Source organism: Sinohyriopsis cumingii, chromosome 3 (genome assembly GCF_028554795.1).
Source record: "Sinohyriopsis cumingii isolate HCF-2022 chromosome 3, ASM2855479v2, whole genome shotgun sequence".
Lineage (NCBI taxonomy): Eukaryota > Metazoa > Mollusca > Bivalvia > Unionida > Unionidae > Sinohyriopsis > Sinohyriopsis cumingii.
Genome location: NC_142963.1, coordinates 92,760,541 through 92,778,971, shown reverse-complemented (window position 1 = coordinate 92,778,971; position 18,431 = coordinate 92,760,541). Strand labels below are relative to the sequence as shown.

The 18,431-nt window shown below is 34.6% G+C and overlaps 1 protein-coding gene across 1 annotated transcript in view; it reads right to left on the bottom strand.

The window, feature by feature from the left end:
• The window catches only part of LOC149803287 (von Willebrand factor A domain-containing protein 3A-like), a 111,799-nt gene that overhangs the window by 89,522 nt on the left and 3,846 nt on the right, over nt 1-18,431 (bottom strand). The window contains exons 2-6 of the mRNA XM_089952975.1: nt 16,929-17,090; nt 16,286-16,391; nt 6,753-6,880; nt 3,448-3,537; nt 2,257-2,311 (exon numbers count right to left, since the gene is read on the bottom strand). Coding sequence (XP_089809101.1) covers nt 2,257-2,311; nt 3,448-3,537; nt 6,753-6,880; nt 16,286-16,391; nt 16,929-17,090 — 541 coding nt within the window. The remainder of the gene's footprint in view (nt 1-2,256; nt 2,312-3,447; nt 3,538-6,752; nt 6,881-16,285; nt 16,392-16,928; nt 17,091-18,431) is intronic.

Here is an 18,431-nt window from a genome sequence, read left to right as displayed (position 1 = left end):
TAGTTTGGTTGTAAGTTTTTAGAAATTAATTTTTAAAAGTTAAAGAGCATTAAACTTCACACCTTTCAAATGATATAGAACAGGGGTCAGCAACCTGTGGCATGAGTGCCACAATTTGGCACATCAAGAGGTTTTGTGTGGCATGTGAAGGGCAGCCAAAAATCTCAACTGTAACAGTGTTACTCTCTTGGTGGCACATGCTCATTCATTTTGTATTTAATCTGGAAAAAAGTGGCATGATATGTAAAATAGTTTGCTGACCCCTGATATAGAAAATACAATCAATACTCACTTATAAGTCGAGTCCAACTGCAAACTGCATCGACCTAGATCTGCCATCACATAATATAAAGTATGAGAGGGTCAATGCAGTTTATTAGAAGTAATCAGTAGAATCAACAACATAGACTCTCATTGGCCAGCACAGTATGTAATGGCAGATGAAGATCCATGTTGCTTTCAGCTGGTCTTGACTTGTAAGCATGTATATATAGCATGTGTGGTTGTGTTATACCACAAAATATTTATTTACTTGTTATATCAAAATTATAGTTGGACTTCTCTCACGAGGCCAACACTTCTGCAATGAAAAAAAAGCCTCATACAAAAAGGTGGTCTCTGGTGAGTGTGATAAAAAAAGTAATGTTACATTTCAGTGAGGTAGCATCTCGTCAAGAAGAAACCCTTATAAATGTGGTACCACTGTACATTTCGTCAAGGTAAATAAAAAGTTATGAAAATCTGATAATCCATAAGAAAAACAAAAAAGAAGCAAGTTAATGTACATGCTGTATGTACAGACTTAGAAGTTGAAATGTAAACAACATAGACCTTGATCTGCCATTGCATAATGTGCTGGCAGATCATAGTTTTAGCTGCTTATTCCTCCAATTGCACCTAACAAACTGCATATACTCAGATCTGATGACATATAATGTAACTGCAGATAAGGGTCTGTTTAGTTTTGAGCTGGACTCAACTTATAAGCAAGTACATATGCTACCATACAAAATGAATTTAATATTTATTTTAGTCAAAAGAATATTTTGGTAATTGTGTGAATTGGGACCAAGTACAGTAAGACCTGGCTAATATGACCACCCATGAACTTTTGCAAACTGGTCATTATACTGAGTTGATCTCTGTAATGAATTTTACTCAGTATTAAAGGTATAATTCACTTCTTTTATTTTTCTTTCACTTTAAGAGGATGGCCTTAAAACTAGGATGTTTGTAAGGAGCAGGTTCACTGTGCATACATAATTCACTTTATATATTAGGATAAAAATTGTAATGGCTGTGCAGAGATTGCTTCAAACTACAAACTGAAATGCCAAGCATAAAACCTTATTGCTATTAATGCTTTTTCTGTCATAGGCATATCCACAGATTTCAAGTTCCATCACTGATTACATCAATGCCATTTCTGTCAAAGGCATATCCACAGATTTTATGTTCCATCTATGATTACATTAAAGCCATTTATGTCATAGGCATATCCACTGATTTCAAGTTCCATCTATAATTGCATTAATGCCATTTCTGTCATAAGCATATCCACAGATTTTATGTTCCATCCATGATTACATAATGCCATTTCTGTCATAGGTGTATCCACAGATTTCAAGTTCCATCCATGATTACATTAATGCCATTTCTGTCAAAGGCATATCCACAGATTTTATGTTCCATTCATGATTACATTAATGCCATTTCTGTCAAAGGTGTATCCACAGATTTTATGTTCCATTCATGATTACATTAATGCCATTTCTGTCAAAGGCGTATCCACAGATTTTATGTTCCATTCATGATTACATTAATGCCATTTCTGTCAAAGGCATATCCACAGATTTTATGTTCCATTCATGATTACATTAATGCCATTTCTGTCAAAGGTGTATCCACAGATTTTATGTTCCATTCATGATTACATTAATGCCATTTCTGTCAAAGGCATATCCACAGATTTTATGTTCCATTCATGATTACATTAATGCCATTTCTGTCATAAGCATAACCAAAGAGTTTATTTTCCATCTATGATTACATTAAAACTATTTATGTCATAATCATATCCACTGATTTTAAGTTCTGTTGATGATTACATTTATGCCATTTGTGTCATACACACATCCATAGATTTTAAGGTCCAACAATAATTACATTTTCTATAAAGTCAAGAAAAATGAAACTGGTAAAATAAATAAGTTCACAGTATTTATGAGCATTTTAAAGCATGCATCCAGGGCTCACCCTTTTGCTGCCTTGCAGAAGCCATTTTATTCTCTTGGTGTACATCTCTATTGCTCTGAAAAAAATACTGATCATATTAGTAACTAATATCAGAAAGCATATTTATAACTTAAGTGAAAATGTAAGTTATTCTATCATGCTTTATACTGGTTTACTGGTATTTTTATTGTGTGATTAATGAAAGTAGGAAAGATTTCTTTTGCGGCAACAAATATGTAAGTAATGAAAATCTGAGAAAGGTTTCACAATATCCCAGTGAGTTAACAAGATGGACAGGGGATGTAGCTGGAATCTGGTTGCAGTGCCATCATACTGGACTACATGCTGTGGAATATGGGAATACGCTTTTAGAAGAAACTTTGTCCCCAATATGTGCTACATGAGTATTTGGGTTTGTCCCCCACTGAAGCCAAATCAACTGTATATCCATTATCTCCATTGAAAATGGTCAGTTTGATAGCCATATTCATAAACTCATTACAAATTAATCAAATTATAAAATCTATTTAGCACAATTATAACAAGTTATATAAAACATTCAAAAAATCCCTCAAATGAGGATAAAAGAATAAATTCCCAAAGTTAAATGTAAACAAAACAAACAAGCAAACATCAAAATAACACAAATATTGACACAAAAACATTGAAATACTTGCTTGTCAATTTATTCAATATTCTAAATAAAGAACCAGAAATAGGTATATACATCTAGAAACCTGCAACAATCTTGGAGTGCACATGCTCTTTTCAAATTATTCATCGTCATCCCAATCCATTCCATTAGGAAAGGATAAGAATTTGAACATTTAGGAAACTCAACAATTTAATCCTAGTTTTACAGTTCAAGATCTCTACCTTAAATCACAGTCATCTTACTAACAAACTATGAATATTCACACAGAACTGGCATGACAAAATACCTATACCTCCTACTTGACCTCATTCCACCAAGAAGACAGGTGTGCAATAGGTATCCTATCATGTACATAAAATACTGATGGAATAACAGGTGAATTTTCTCAGATAATGTAGATGAACTTGTGCAACATCACTACATTATAAATATATCTACATATTTAGTGGTATACACTGACAGACAAGATCACCATCTCCATATTTACACACAAAATGCAAGAGTTATGCGTGTCAATAAGTACAAATATAGACATTGTAATTTGACATATAACTTACAAGTTAAGTTTATATTCAAATTCATTCACATCATAGGCATCAAACTGGATATGCTGTGAAGCTTTTCCTGTCCGGTGGTCTGGTTCAAGTCTGAAACAAGGAATAATAAGTGTAAGGAAAAATTAAGCATTATACAGTCTGGATCAACGGTAATACTGAAAAAGAACTGCCAATCAAACTAGAGTAGGCCAGTCTATCTTTATGCCAATTTTACTTTTAGATCAGGAATCGATTGAGAATTTTACACCTATCTTGTCAATAACCAACCAAAACATTCGGAGACCATGGTGGCTCAGTGGTTTGCATGCATGACTTGCAACCTGAATGGCACATGTTCAAATCCTACCAATGGATTAGCCTGGGTTGGATACCATAATATGTTCTTGGGTAAGCCATGTGTTGCTGTGTCTTAAAAACAGCAAACAGTAACAAAATGGATCAGCCTGGGATGGATGCCAGTATGTCCTACATATACAAAGCAATTTACTCCAACTGACACTAAATAACCTTCATGTGTTGTTGTGCCTTAAATATATCAAACAATAACATCAGATCAGCCTGGGTTGGATACCAAGGTGTGTTCCTGGGCAAGGCACTTTACTCAACTGACTTGGAACTAAATAACCTTCATGTGTTGCTGTGCCCTGAAAACACACAAGAAACTAACCAACTAACCAATCCAACAAAACATCTGGTATCCTCAATCATAATGCACCATATTTATGACTGTATGCAATCGCAAACAGTGTAGATGAAGAAAAATGATGCAACTATTTTTGTTTCAATCACCTCAAAACATGTCAAATGTATATCATAAGAAATCCTACTGATTTAGAAGCCAATATACATAAAACATGTCAAATGTATGTCATAAGAAATCCTACTGATTTAGAAGCCAATGCACATAAAATATGTCAAATGTATGTCATAAGAAATCCTACTGATTTAGAAGCCAATGCACATAAAACATGTCAAATGTATGACATAAGAAATCCTACTGATTTAGAAGCCAATGCACATAAAACATGTCAAATGTATGTCATAAGAAATCCTACTGATTTAGAAGCCAATGCACATAAAACATGTCAAATGTATGTCATAAGAAATCCTACTGATTTAGAAGCCAATGCACATAAAACATGTCAAATGTATGTCATAAGAAATCCTACTGATTTAAAAGCCAATGCATATAAAACATGTCAAATGTATGTCATAAGAAATCCTACTGATTTAGAAGCCAATGCACATAAAACATGTCAAATGTATGTCATAAGAAATCCTACTGATTTAGAAGCCAATGTACATAAAACATGTCAAATGTATGTCACAAGAAATCCTACTGATTTACAAGTCAATCTACATATAAAAATTTTGAAATCTACTTAGCTGATACCTTGGTTCTGTCACACTATGTATAAGCTAACATGCCAGGTCTGATAAAAATTGAAACAAATATGGTAATCTATTCTTTATTGAAATTTAGGTCTGTAAATAAATTGTAGGCAAGAAGAAAAAATTATCTGTTATTCTCAATGGTACAGAACAAAGTTAAGGAATTTCATAATGAAAAATCAAAGCTGAAAAAAGCTAGTTCCCATAAGCATCCAAAACAAGATTCCCTACTTGCCAAAGTGTCTTTTAGGAAACAGAAGGGTTTCCTGATGATTTCATGTGTGTGTGTGTGTGTGTGTGTGTGTGTGTGCATGCATTTACATTTGTTAAGTACACAGGAAAGTAACTGGCACTGCAAATTTGATTTGGTGACAGAAGTGTGAATGACTGATGGCTGGATGAACAAATGGACAAAAATGTCAAAAATATTAAAAATAGATGACTTGCAATAGGCACATCTTTACCACAAGTTTAATACCAAGTTTCATGCAGATGTCTTGAGAAGCTTTGGAGTTATGCTCTGGAACTGAAGTGTGAATGATGGCTGGATGAATTAGAAGATGTTCAAAACATTTTTAAAACATTGGTATTGAAAAAAATGTGAAAAGCAAAAGGCGAATTGACACACCAAGTCTGATATGTAAAAATTCATAAAGGCAAATTTGCACACCCAGTCTAACATGTATAAAATCGTAAAGGCATATTTACACACCCAGTCTAATATGTATAAAATCATAAAGGCAAATTTGCACACCCAGTCTAGTATGTATAAAATCATAAAGGCATATTTACACACCCAGTCTAATATGTATAAAATCATAAAGGCATATTTACACACCCTGTCTAATATGTAAAAATTCATAAAGGCAAATTTGCACACCCAGTCTAATATGTATAAAATCATAAAGGCGTATTTACACACCCAGTCTAATATGTATAAAATCATAAAGGCATATTTACACACCCAGTCTAATATGCATAAATTCATAAAGGCATACTTACACGCCCAGTCTAATATGTATAAAATCATAACAGCATATTTACACACCCAGTCTAATATGTATAAATTCATAAAGGCAAATTTACACACCAACTCTTGTATGTATAAATTCATAAAGGCATATTTACACATCCAGTCTAATATGTATAAATTCATGAAGGCAAATGTACACACCCAGCCCAATAGGTAAAAATTCATAAAGACAAATTTGCACACCCAGTCTAGTATGTATAAAATCATAAAGGCAAATTTACATACCCAGTCTAATATGTATAAATTCATAAAGGCATAGTTACACACCCAGTCTAATATAAGTAAATTCATAAAGATGTTTTTAACAGGTTTGAAGTTATGTACTAGAAATGAAAGTGTGAATGATGGATGAATGGATGAACATAAAGAATCATGAACAGCAAAGGAATATATACACCACTTCTCCACCATGTCTAATAAGCATACCAAATTTCTTATCTTGAACAATACAGAAGTTTTGCCAATTAAAAAAGAAACTTTAGATATGGATGGATGGGTGGAGAAAAAATACTGAAGCCCAAAACTTGTCTATAGCAAAAAGGAATATCTGGACTACTAGACTAATATGTGCACCAAAATTCATAGGTACATCTTAAATGGTTCAAATGTATGCTTCAGAAATGAAATTGGATGTATGTATGGATACCTCCCCCCCCCCCCAACACACACATATAACTTTGTTAGACAGAGGGTAGAAAAGTTCTTTTGACTTTATTCTAGAAATGTACTGAAAGAGGCTTCAAAGCTATAAAGTTGTGCACTATAATTTGCACAGTGAGTTAACTTCAAATTTTCCCTCTTTACAACCCACATTTTTGTGTCTCATTTGGCTTGAAACTATAATTTAAAGTCAAATGTATTTGAAAATTTTTCAACCTACCTTCCAATCTTTCCTTTGTCTATCAGATCTTTTAGTGTCAGTTTCATGTATTCAACACTATGGATTTTAAGCCATTCCTCAGAAGTCTGATATTCTGCATTGATGGCTGCTTCAGCATGCCTTAGACGCTATAATGGTGAAAAATATCCTTATCATAAAAATCATTGGGACTATAGGTAACATGTAAAGAATGACTAAGTACAGATTTATCATAATCTCAGGTATATACTTTTTTAGATTAATATTAATGTTTTCTAAATTGGTACAGTGAAATTTAACCCACACAAGCTTTAGCCTATAAAATATGTTCTGTTTAGAATATACAGCAAGTCAAAGTTAGAAGGTTAATTTTTAGGACTTAATGGTTAGAACTATAATGTCTGTTCAGAATTGATAAAAAGTAGAAGTAGCCAATGTTCTCACTGGTCAGTCTTACTACATGCCCATCACTGGCAGCTAAAAGGTGGTGTGGTCATCAAAGCATTATTTTGGATTTGGTAGATGGAACGAGAAAAGCCTTTTTCCTCACTTTATAATAAATTTCTTTATCGTAACATACATTACAGTTGTCTGATACCGGTAGCATTTTTCACCTCAGTTTTGTTTCATGGAGTCCTTTTGACAAATAATAATAATAATAATAATAATAATAATAATAATAATAATAATACTTTTATGTATATCTATAATTTTTGTAACTCTTGGTGCATGATTTTGTTTAATTTTTAAATTTTTTATTCATGGCTGTAAATTATTAATTCTACAGAATATCTTTAGTGAAAGTTTGCATACATGACATGGGTATCTTAAGAGTTTAATATTACATAGGATCTATAAATAGATCATAACATATGTGTTCACAATTGATAATAATCTTAATAATAAGACTTAAATGGTGTTATGGCTTAATTTCTCAGTGGCTGATGAGGTTTCAATGTGTCTAGAATAATTCAGTAACTTCCCATTGCTTGGGCTAGGTTACATGAATAGGCCAATTTGATGCAAAATGAGTAGTGTATTCTGTCACATGGGGAATATTACAAAATACAGCTGCAACAGACAGTACAGTATATATAAAGAGAGAACTGAGCAATCAGCATCATTCCAATTTTGGAGTCATTCATATTTCTTGTGTTTGTGTTGTATGTCTGCAGACATGTTTTCTGTTGCATACAGATATTTAAAAAAAAAACAACTTTAACATTGACCTTAATCTAGATTGTGGATGTAAAGACATATGGACAGACATGTACACATGTCAAATTGATCCTTATGTTGAGCTTCCACCATGGCAGGTTTTAAAAACATCTTATATTGTAATGCACAGTCCATCCATCACAGACGGTGCATACGTTACTCAAAGTGTTTTCATAGTGCATGATACAAAATATATATCTGGAAATTATTACACTGGTGAACAGCTCATAACTTTTTTTTGATAGAAACATGTGTACTTTTACTCAAAAGTATTTGATGTAAAATACTGTGAGTACTACATATACATCGTGTATAAATCAAGTCCAACTGCAAACAATATAGACATTGATCTGACAGTTATTATGTGATAGCTAATCTGGGTCTATGTTGTTTTTTTTCTACTGAATATTCCTAATAAAATGCATAGATCCAGATCTGCCAGCAGATAATGTGATGGCAGATCTGGGTCTGTGCAGTCTCTAGTAGAATTTAAGTTATAATTGCAGACATACATTTAAAAAACTATTAAGTGTAAGAACAGTTGTAAAAGTGTGAAGTATCAATGAAAAAACCCAAGGGATAAGTAATATAAAGGAAGTCAATCCATTTACATCTAATTTTTGGAAATTCTGGACTTTCTTGGCTTGAAGTTTGCAAGTCCCATACCTCAAGCTAGTGAGTTACATTGCTGCACTTACCGGTACTTGAAAACATGTATAAAATGTTTAATGTTATTGAAAACAAAATTAAAGAATAAAATACTAACATAACCAAAAAGCATAAAAGGATATATTTTGTTTAGATTTTTGTGTTTATACTGTTATTTGCTTAACAGTTCAGACAACAGAGGTATATTATTTGAGCATATAAGTATAAGAAACAGAAGTCCACAGGCTGTTAGTGGTTGAATTCTGGACATCCCACAAAAGAAGTCAGGCGTATAAAATGCCAGGGATGCTTAAGTTCTGTTTTGTTTGCATAACAACCATCTGTTGATGCAACAACTCTTTTACTAAAAATGTGTCACATATACAGCCACTAATGCTTCTTGTGTAAACATGAACAAGGGGCAATAATCACACTGAACAAGGTAATCAGTTAATCCAACAACAAATTATGCCTAATATAAAGAGTACAGTGAAGTAAAGGTATTTTATGAACAATAAGGAGGACATATAAGATGGCATGCACTATTTTATTTTTATTATTAGTTTTGTATTTTTTATTTTTATACTATTAGAGGGGGTGTGGTGGCAAATTAGTGGTGTGGTCATGGAAGCACTTGCCATTCTGCCTGCACTTGCCTTGTACTATTTGTAATTGAAAAATGATAGTACATGCACACACATATGATTCTAAAAAAAAAGCAACCGATGGTAAAGTGCTATGCTATATGTGAAAACATTTCTGAAAATTTGGTTACCTTGACCCCAGGGTCAAAGGCGTGAGTAAATGTATTACAGAATAACTTATCTTTGCTGCTCATGAGAGATCCCAAACAAATCCATAAAAGAGTAAAAAAATATAGAAGCAAATGAACAACAAATGTTTACTGACTTTTGCATCTTTAACAATGACTTTTACATTTCGCTATTCCATGAATGTGGACTTAATAATAAGGTTCTATGTCTAATATCTGAAAGTTGTAAGATTCATACTGGTTTTCATGAATACTTGCTTACAAGTTAGGTCCAGCTGCAAATTGTATGGATCGGGATCTGACATCACATAGTGTCAGCAGATCTGGTTCTACACAGTTTGTCACGAGTAATCATTAAAATGAAACAGCATTGATTACCTATATAAGTGAATTTATACAGTCCCCTTTTCAAAAGAAAACCCAGGCTAATTATTGGCATAGTTATATGGGTTCTAGTGATAGTCAATATTCAGAGTTAATCCTAATGGTGGTTGTGTAGTTTCTCCTAAGAATGAACTTGATACTAATTTGTCTAGTAAAATATGTTTCTTCATGAATATTAATCCTATCATAATAAATTTAAGTTAGTAGAACTACTACTACCTAACAAATCCAGCCCTCCCAGGTTAAAACATTTAGCTAAAAAGTTAAAATTTATCTGCCCACCATTGTGGTGGTCAGGCAGAGTGATATCCCCTTAGTACAGTGATGGGTGACAAATCCCATGAATATATCAGCTTCTACTGGAGCAGAAGGCATAATCTCTATATGGATGTAACTGCAGGGAGGCTGGAATGGGTGGGTGAGGGTGTATGTGTATTATGATTGGGTAAGTATTTGCAAAGAAATATATTTCACTAGAAAAAATTAGTTCCTTCTTTAAATACGTTGCCCACTCATAACATCTGAGAAGAATAGGTAAGAGATGAAGGGAGGTACATCCCCTTACCCTGGAGATGCCATCTCTGGTCCCCTTAAGTTAGTGAGACAGCTACTAGATAATCCAACTGGAGAAGATTCCATTGTCAAGGAGTGGCTTCAAAAAGGGAATATTTTCCCTCCTGCAAATCCAGCAGAAATCATATCTTATGAAGTTGTCAAATGACCTGGAAAGATGACCTGTTGTGTCATTGCTATAGGTCCCACCAGACTGATCTGAGCCCTTTGGAACAAAATATCTTGAAGGTAAAAGCTAGAGAATATGGACTCCGATCTTCATCCCATGGTGTGGATAATGTCAGAGAACAGTTCCTCAAGTGTAAAAGGCTATGCTTGTGGAAACTGCTCAATCCTTGTGTAACAACTTCATTGAGTTGGAGTTATTTCTCATTATTCAGAGTGAATAATCCACTTAATCTGGGATAAAAGGGTCTGTGCTGTTACATCATTCTGTCCTTGTTTGAGAGGTCAAAATAAGTGTGATATCCCTCAACACAATGGCTCTGATATTTTAAGATAACACTTCAAAGCTCATACTTGATTTTGTAGGTGGTCTTGAGCTGAAGTGTCCAAAACAGACAGAGGTTTCATTACAAAAGTCTGATAACCATTGAAAGGGAGCTCTTGGCAATGAAACAGGATACTGTCAGGAGTGTAACTGACCTGTTTTGTTGGAACTGCATTTAATTCGGGTTCATTGATATGGCATATATTTTGCTGATTCTGCCTTTCATAGCTAATGCAAATGAGGAAGCAGGTCTTATATGAAAGATCAGTCATTCATGCCCATGCATGTTGGGGGCTTCATTTGATATTGATCCATCATGTTGGTACTGAAAGTGGATGAGTCCACCAAGAAATGTATTGATGCCAACTGCCAAAGCAGTGAGAGGCAGGATCTGTATGATAGATGAACAAATGAAGCTCTTGACAGCAGTTCAGTTGGTGTCTTGTTCAGCCATGTTAATCCCCATGAAAAGTCCACAAGGACAGATGGTCCAGAGCCATTGTCCAAGTGAAATCCAAATAAATTGAAGATCATACAGGTCTATGTTTCATGCAATATCCTCTTCTCCATGATAGCAAAGTGCGCTAGTGAGTAAGTTTAAATGTGATGGGTGCTAACTGTTTCTCACTGAAGAGCCTAGAAAGTTAGCTCTTGTGGTATGGATGTCTTGATTGGAATAAAGTACTCTGGCATGAACCAATGAGATTATATTCCATTGCCTCCCTATATTGACCCGGTTGGTCCTGTATTCCCTATTTTAGTAATCAGGAAGTAGAGAGACTTAGACACTTTTCGTCCCTGCATCTTGTTCAAAACCCAAGGTGTTTAGATGTGTATACATTCAGCCATTCCATTTTATAGGGAGCAGCAATTAGCCTGGCCCTTGAGACCAGGACTGGTGTGACAAAGGTTGGGAGTGCTGTCATTCCACCTTGTCACTAATGTCTATCATAAGTCGATCCAGTCAAACATATATTTTGAAACTGAGGGATGAAAAGGCCATTCCACTGTACACATTCCTGCTTGCAGAAATTCAAGTCTGTCAATACATTAGTCAGCCTATGATATATGTTAACAGAAACCTGGATTGCCATTGAAGACACTGCTTTAGAAAATCTCAAACAAGAAAACAAAGGTCCTGGTACTTGTTCTGCTTTTCTGTTTGACATCAGAACCCAATTAACCATGAAGGATTGGAGTCTTCTTCCTACTGGGGTGTAAGATAAGGGTGGGTTGGGGGGTCTGCATGAATGTCATTTTGATAGGGATGGTCTTGTGGAAATGCTGGTGGAAACAATGGACCTCCCTCTCTGACTCTTCCACCTAATTCAGTAGTTGTATGACTGTTTCCCAGTGGCATGCACTCTAGAGATGTCCCTTCAACCTTGATGGTTATCCTGTAAATCCCACAGCTATAAATGTAAGACTGATGGAGGTTGTAAGCATAACTTGGGCCAAGACTGGTCTGGAAGGTGGGGGTATAGAGCACTGAATCTCTTTCACCTGTTTTAATTTAATAGTTGCTATTATGGCTATAGTATCTTGTACCTCTTTGTTATGAAGTGGGCCTTCCTATAAATATGCTCCTACTTATTCCAATTAGATTCACATTGGAAGGATATATGATGTGGTCAGCATAATGAGGATTGTCAAAATATTGGATATAAGGTCCACGGTCAGGCGTTGCAAGTCAACTCATGAGTATTCAGATGGAAAACAGGAGGAATCTGTGATATAATACACCCATAGTTGATGATGTACTCTGTCCCAAAATATCAATAACTGTTCCTGTTGTGAAAGCAATTGAAAGTAAAATCTTCACAGATAATTCTTACCTGATGTCAGAACTGTAGACCCAGCAGGTGAGGTAGAAAAATGAGGACAGAACTCATCCAAGTAAGATCTATTAATGAAGAAGAATGCCCGTTTCATTGTCTAAAGATTGAGGTAATGAAGTCAATGTCTCAAGTGCTTGCAGCACTTATGAGAAAAATCCTGATACTTTGAACATATTAGTAAGTAGAGTCTCTTGGGTGGCAGAGGCTTGAGGGCAAGTAAAGAGACCTCTCTTGAAAATGGAGGCCCCAAACTGAACATCATATGCCAGAAGTGTTTTGAGGTACTACTGTGTGTAAGATTGATCCATGAGGGTGTCTATGTATAACTGGTTACTTGAAGTGGATGTTGGTATAACGGCATTAATCTGGGCATCATCCACAGGAAGTGTCTAGTATCATTGTGTGAATTAGACAAAGCCATGTATAATTGGTTACATGAAGTGGATGTTGGTATAACGGCACTAAACTGGGCATCATCCACAGGAAGTGTCTAGCATCACTTTGCTAGTTAGACAAAGCCATATATAACTGGTTACTTTAAGTGGATGTTGGTATAACAGCACTAAACTGGGCATCATCCACAGGAAGTGTCTAGCATCACTGTGTGAGTTAGATAAAGCCATGTATAAATGGTTACTTGAAGTGGATGTTGGTATAATGGCACTAAGCTGGGCATCATCCACAGGAAGTGTCTAGCATCACTGTGTGAGTTAGATAAAGCCATGTATAACTGGTTACTTTAAGTGGATGTTGGTATAATGGCACTAAGCTGGGCATCATCCACAGGAAGTGTCGAGCATCACTGTGCGAGTTAGATAAAGCCATGTATAACTGGTTATTTGAAGTGGATGTTGGTATAATGGCACTAAGCTGGGCATCATCCACAGGAAGTGTCGAGCATCACTGTGCGAGTTAAACAAAGCCATGTACTTGAAGTGGATGTTGGTATAATGGCACTAAACTGGGCATCATACTCGGGAAGAGTGTTGCAATATTATGTAAGTTGTGGAATTGGACAAATTTGTTTTCTGGTGGCTGATATTGTATGATCATTTGTTGTCATGGCCCATTGTGATTAGTTATATGACCAAGTCTAGTCATGAAGGAACATGTATCCAGCATAAATTCCAATAGGAGATATTGTAACTGGTGCTTGTTGCTGCTCTTCATCTTGGTTGCAAGCAATGTATTCATCCCTCAAGCTATGACTGACTTCAATAGGCAAGACCAACATGTATTGCAGGAATGACAATCAGAGAAAATTACACAATGTTGAATGATTGTCAGACAGGTCTAGCCATGATCTAAACATGCAAGACAAAATAGAGCAGACCTATATACATTTAGTGGAACGAGTGTCCAGCTTTGAACTTGTGACAATCTGTGCAGGATTACCCACTATGACAAACACCTGTAGAGTGATGCGTCTGATCTGTACAGGTAGAAAAATATCATCAGTATTAATAATTAGAAGTGGAGACTAAACAAACAATTGGAGTCCCAAATGACCTGTAGGCATATGAATCAGACTGCCTGGCAAGTAGAAGCACTGAAGTGTTGCTTACAGTATTTGCATGAACCAACTAGAAAGCAAAATATCAACTCTAGTAACAATCTACCCGTAGGAAGGCCAATTATTTAGATACCAAATTCAGATATTTAAAAAAATCACTAAAGAGTTGATTATAGTAACATTGCATGAGCTGGATGCTGCTGAGTAAACCATGCTTTGAAACTGACCTGTACTTATTTAACTTAGACGAAGATGTACAGTAATATACTGACCTGTAGTACTTATTTGACTTAAAGGAAGATGTACAGTAATATAAACAAGTTTTCTATATTACACAAAAAAACCTGCATATAAAAAGGAAATGAGTCACCATACAACATAGGTACTACAATTTTCATTTTGAGACAATTTACCTATAGGAATAGGGCCATGATATTCTATAAGTAACAATAATAAAGTGCTAGCAGATGGCCTAATGAAGGCAATGAAGCATCAATATATAATAACAATTCACAATAATACTTGAAGGAAGGCTCTTTATAATGGCCTGCACAGGAAAATTCATTGAAGCTTGGAGCCCAGATGCTATTTGCATTGGTATAGAAAACTTACCTGTATGTATCCGGTCATAGCGGATATTATACACACATTAAGAGTTTTCTAATAGGCTACTGGTGCAAGTACATAGATACCAGCAAGTGATGCAATGTGCTTTAATGTAAAGGCAGAAATTTGTTGTTATAGGAAGAAAGAAAAGCTGGGAATGTAGAATGAGTATACAGTGTACTTCCCTTTGAAGTGAAGACTCCTCCAACTTGTGAGTGTAGGGCTTCCAGAAACTTGGTAGAGGTCATTCAGGACAAGAGTGTGATACTTTGCAAAAGTGGAAGAAGTAACTGATATATTCATAGATTTAGTGTCCACACATGCCAACCCCCCACCCCCAAGAGGCATAAGCATAATTATTGCTATTATAAGTGGCCAAAAAGTGTAAACTTTGGGCATAAAAAGTGTAATCAATATATTAAAAGCCAGAATTACAATTTAGAGCAAGGATGAATAGATACATTGTTACGACTAACCTGGTTGTGCAGCTGGTCAAAATTCTTGTCAGAAATGGCAAAATCCATATGGGTTAAAATCAGAATATAAGCACAAAATATACTGAAAAATTATTTGTATTCAGCACTCACTGTAACTAGTCTACATGTGTAACTTTTGATGAATGATCGCGATCTGGAAAACTGTAATGTTTGTTGTCAGGGGCTCAGAGTGCTGTAATACATTATTCTCAAATTCTTCTTTAAGAGTTCATAAAGTGGTGTTGATTTGTCCTTTTTTCTAATTGGACATGTTTTAAAGTTTGAAAAGATGCATCTGCTCTGCCATATTCTGTCATAGAACATTCACAACTCACAATGTAAAGCATTTCTCTTAACATCTGGGGCCATTTTCTTTAAAAGTATAGACTGGATCACTACCTAACTAGCTTATCAATAAAATGAATCTGTGAGGCAAAGTTAACTTATAAAGAAACCCATCTGTTTTTGTAGAAATGGGTCATATACAGTTGTTATAAATAGCAAATAAGGAAAGTACTCTTACAATATCCTTACACAGCAGTCACCTTTTTAAGAATATTCTCAAATTTATATGAGTGGAATTAATGAGATGATAATAAAATGACAAAAACAATGTTTTATTACTTTATTTTTTAAATTTTGTATTGTATGAGAAAAGCGTAATCCATAAACAGTCTAGTGTAAGACATAATTTGGTAAAAAAAATCTTACTGATTAAGCCAAAAGTGTAATGGTTGGCATGTATGGGTGCCAATCCCTGTACCAAGAAGAAAATCACTCTACCTCACTGCCACCTAAAGGTTTTCAGCTAGGAGGGCCAGATTTGTGAGGTAGTAGTTCTCCTAAGATATTTTATGATTGGGTAATGTGTTTAAATAAGAAGCTAGATTACATGTGATGCTATATGATAATTCCTTTTTTTGTTTAAAGTGTGGGACAATTTAAATCATCCAACACTCTAGGACTTTCAGCAATAGAATATATGGAGAAGAAATATGCAAGAGTTTTACAATTTCTTGCAAAACAGAAATGTTACCTGAAGATCATGAGTTTGATTCACATGAGTGACCATCAATGGATGAGGGGGACGGGCACCCTTGATTGGGACATCCTGCCAAGGAACTTGAGAATCTGTTGGACTGCTGGAAAGGAATATATATAACAATAATCAAGACATCAACTTAGAACTAGCTTGTCACTGGGCAATACATATTTCACTAATTTTATCAATCAGAAGGAATAAGAGTTGACAAAATGACCCATTTACAAGCTCCATCACTGTTATTATCATCAACTATTATCTTTTATTTTATATACCTATTATAGAATTTGAACATCTTTACCTTTTATCTTTTAACATGTTTAAATTTATTTGTAAGGGTTTATCCTTCTAAAGTTGTTTTTTCTGAATTCTTTATAATTACATTTTTTGCGAACATTATTCTGCACTGTATAGCCAATATAGTGCTGATGTACCTTTAAACCCTATGCATATATGTACAACACAAATACAAGAGAAAAAGAGTTGAAACATTTCATTAAAGCAGGAACAAAGTTCTCAAGTTTCTTTTCTTTTTGTTTTGGTTTTTCTATTGTGGTAAAATATAGTAAACAAAGTATATTCACTATGATGAATGAGGCATTAGTTTTAAGAAATGAAAAGATGTGATATTTCTTACTCAGGTAGATCAACATCTGTGTCTGTGTCATCATCTTCCTCTTCTTTATCAGAGACTTTATCATCATCATCATCCTCTTCTTTGTCAGAGACTTTTTCCTTCTCCTGATCTTCATCAGCCTTCTCTTTTGCTGCATGCCCTCTTTGTCGAGATAAAGGTTCTCTAAAATTATTTTCAAATGTCTCTGGTCAGAAGCAGGAAGTATGCAACTAAGATAATATGCAAAAGTTAGAGAAGTGAAACAAATATTAGATGCTAAGATGAAATATATAACTGTGAAATAATCATCGCTTTTGACAGTTATAACTTTATGAAAATTAACCTCATATTTTGCAAAATTATCCTTCATAATTTAAAGGCTTCATGTCACAATGCTGCCACAATGGATGGCATAAAATATTGAAGCTGTTAATGTTGATGATAAATTAAGCCCTAAAATATCATAAAAATCTTAGCAAAGTGGCAATCAGATGCATGTTTTAAATAAATGTTTTGGTAAGAAAATATAAAAAATATGTATTATTTTGGTTTTGCCTCTCTCTCTCTCTCTCTCTCTCTCTCTCTCTCTCTTTTAATGTATTCATTTTGATCATTTATTATCAGAATGATGCGAGTTAGACTTATTCATTGATGAAATTTGTTTATATCTTACATTCTAGGCAAATAACTCCATTAGTTTTAATCCTGATTCTTTCATCCCCTAGTTCATCTGTAATATAGTGCTGCTGACTATAGTTAAAGTACACTTGAACTGTACCCAATAACTGGCAAGGGGTTGGAGCTAAGGTATATTCAAGCTTCCAAAAATCTGGACTTCTAAGGATGTTGTTTAGGCCCTGCCTCCTTAGTTATTTCACAAAATCAATGGGTGCATTTTGACTTGGGTATGTTTTGACCTGCTTTCATATCATGTCTTCTTGTATGTATAACATTGGTATACACTTAGATCTATTCAGCATTAATTTGTACTATAATCTCATTAGGGATTAGTTTTAGTATTATTCACTCATTACAGGATTTAAACAAAAATTCAAAATTATTGTTTGCATTTGGCCCAGTTAACACTGGAACTGATTTTGCAGCTAAGTCCCAAACTGAAACTGAAACAATACCCTACTGAAAATTTCGCTAAACTGTGGACATTTTAAATACGAACTAGTCTAACTTGCAGTTACATGATCTGCTTAGGGGTGATTGAGATTAGAAGAAATATTTGCCCTAGAGTACGTCATTTCACCTAAATATGCCCCAAAAGTGAAGTTCACTTTGCCTTGCTTTAATTTAATGCCATTCTTCCAACTCCTTTTGCTTCAAGACAATGAAATAATAATCAGGGTACAATATTGACTTTTGTATTCCTTCCAGAGAAGACGGTGGAAAGTGAGAGAACAAAATTTTATCCACCAGTCAATTTGGGTGCTAATTTGATTATCATAAATGGTAGAAATTTCACTGCTATCTTCAGAATTCATTCTGAAATTGAAACATGGTTCTTAAGAAAAT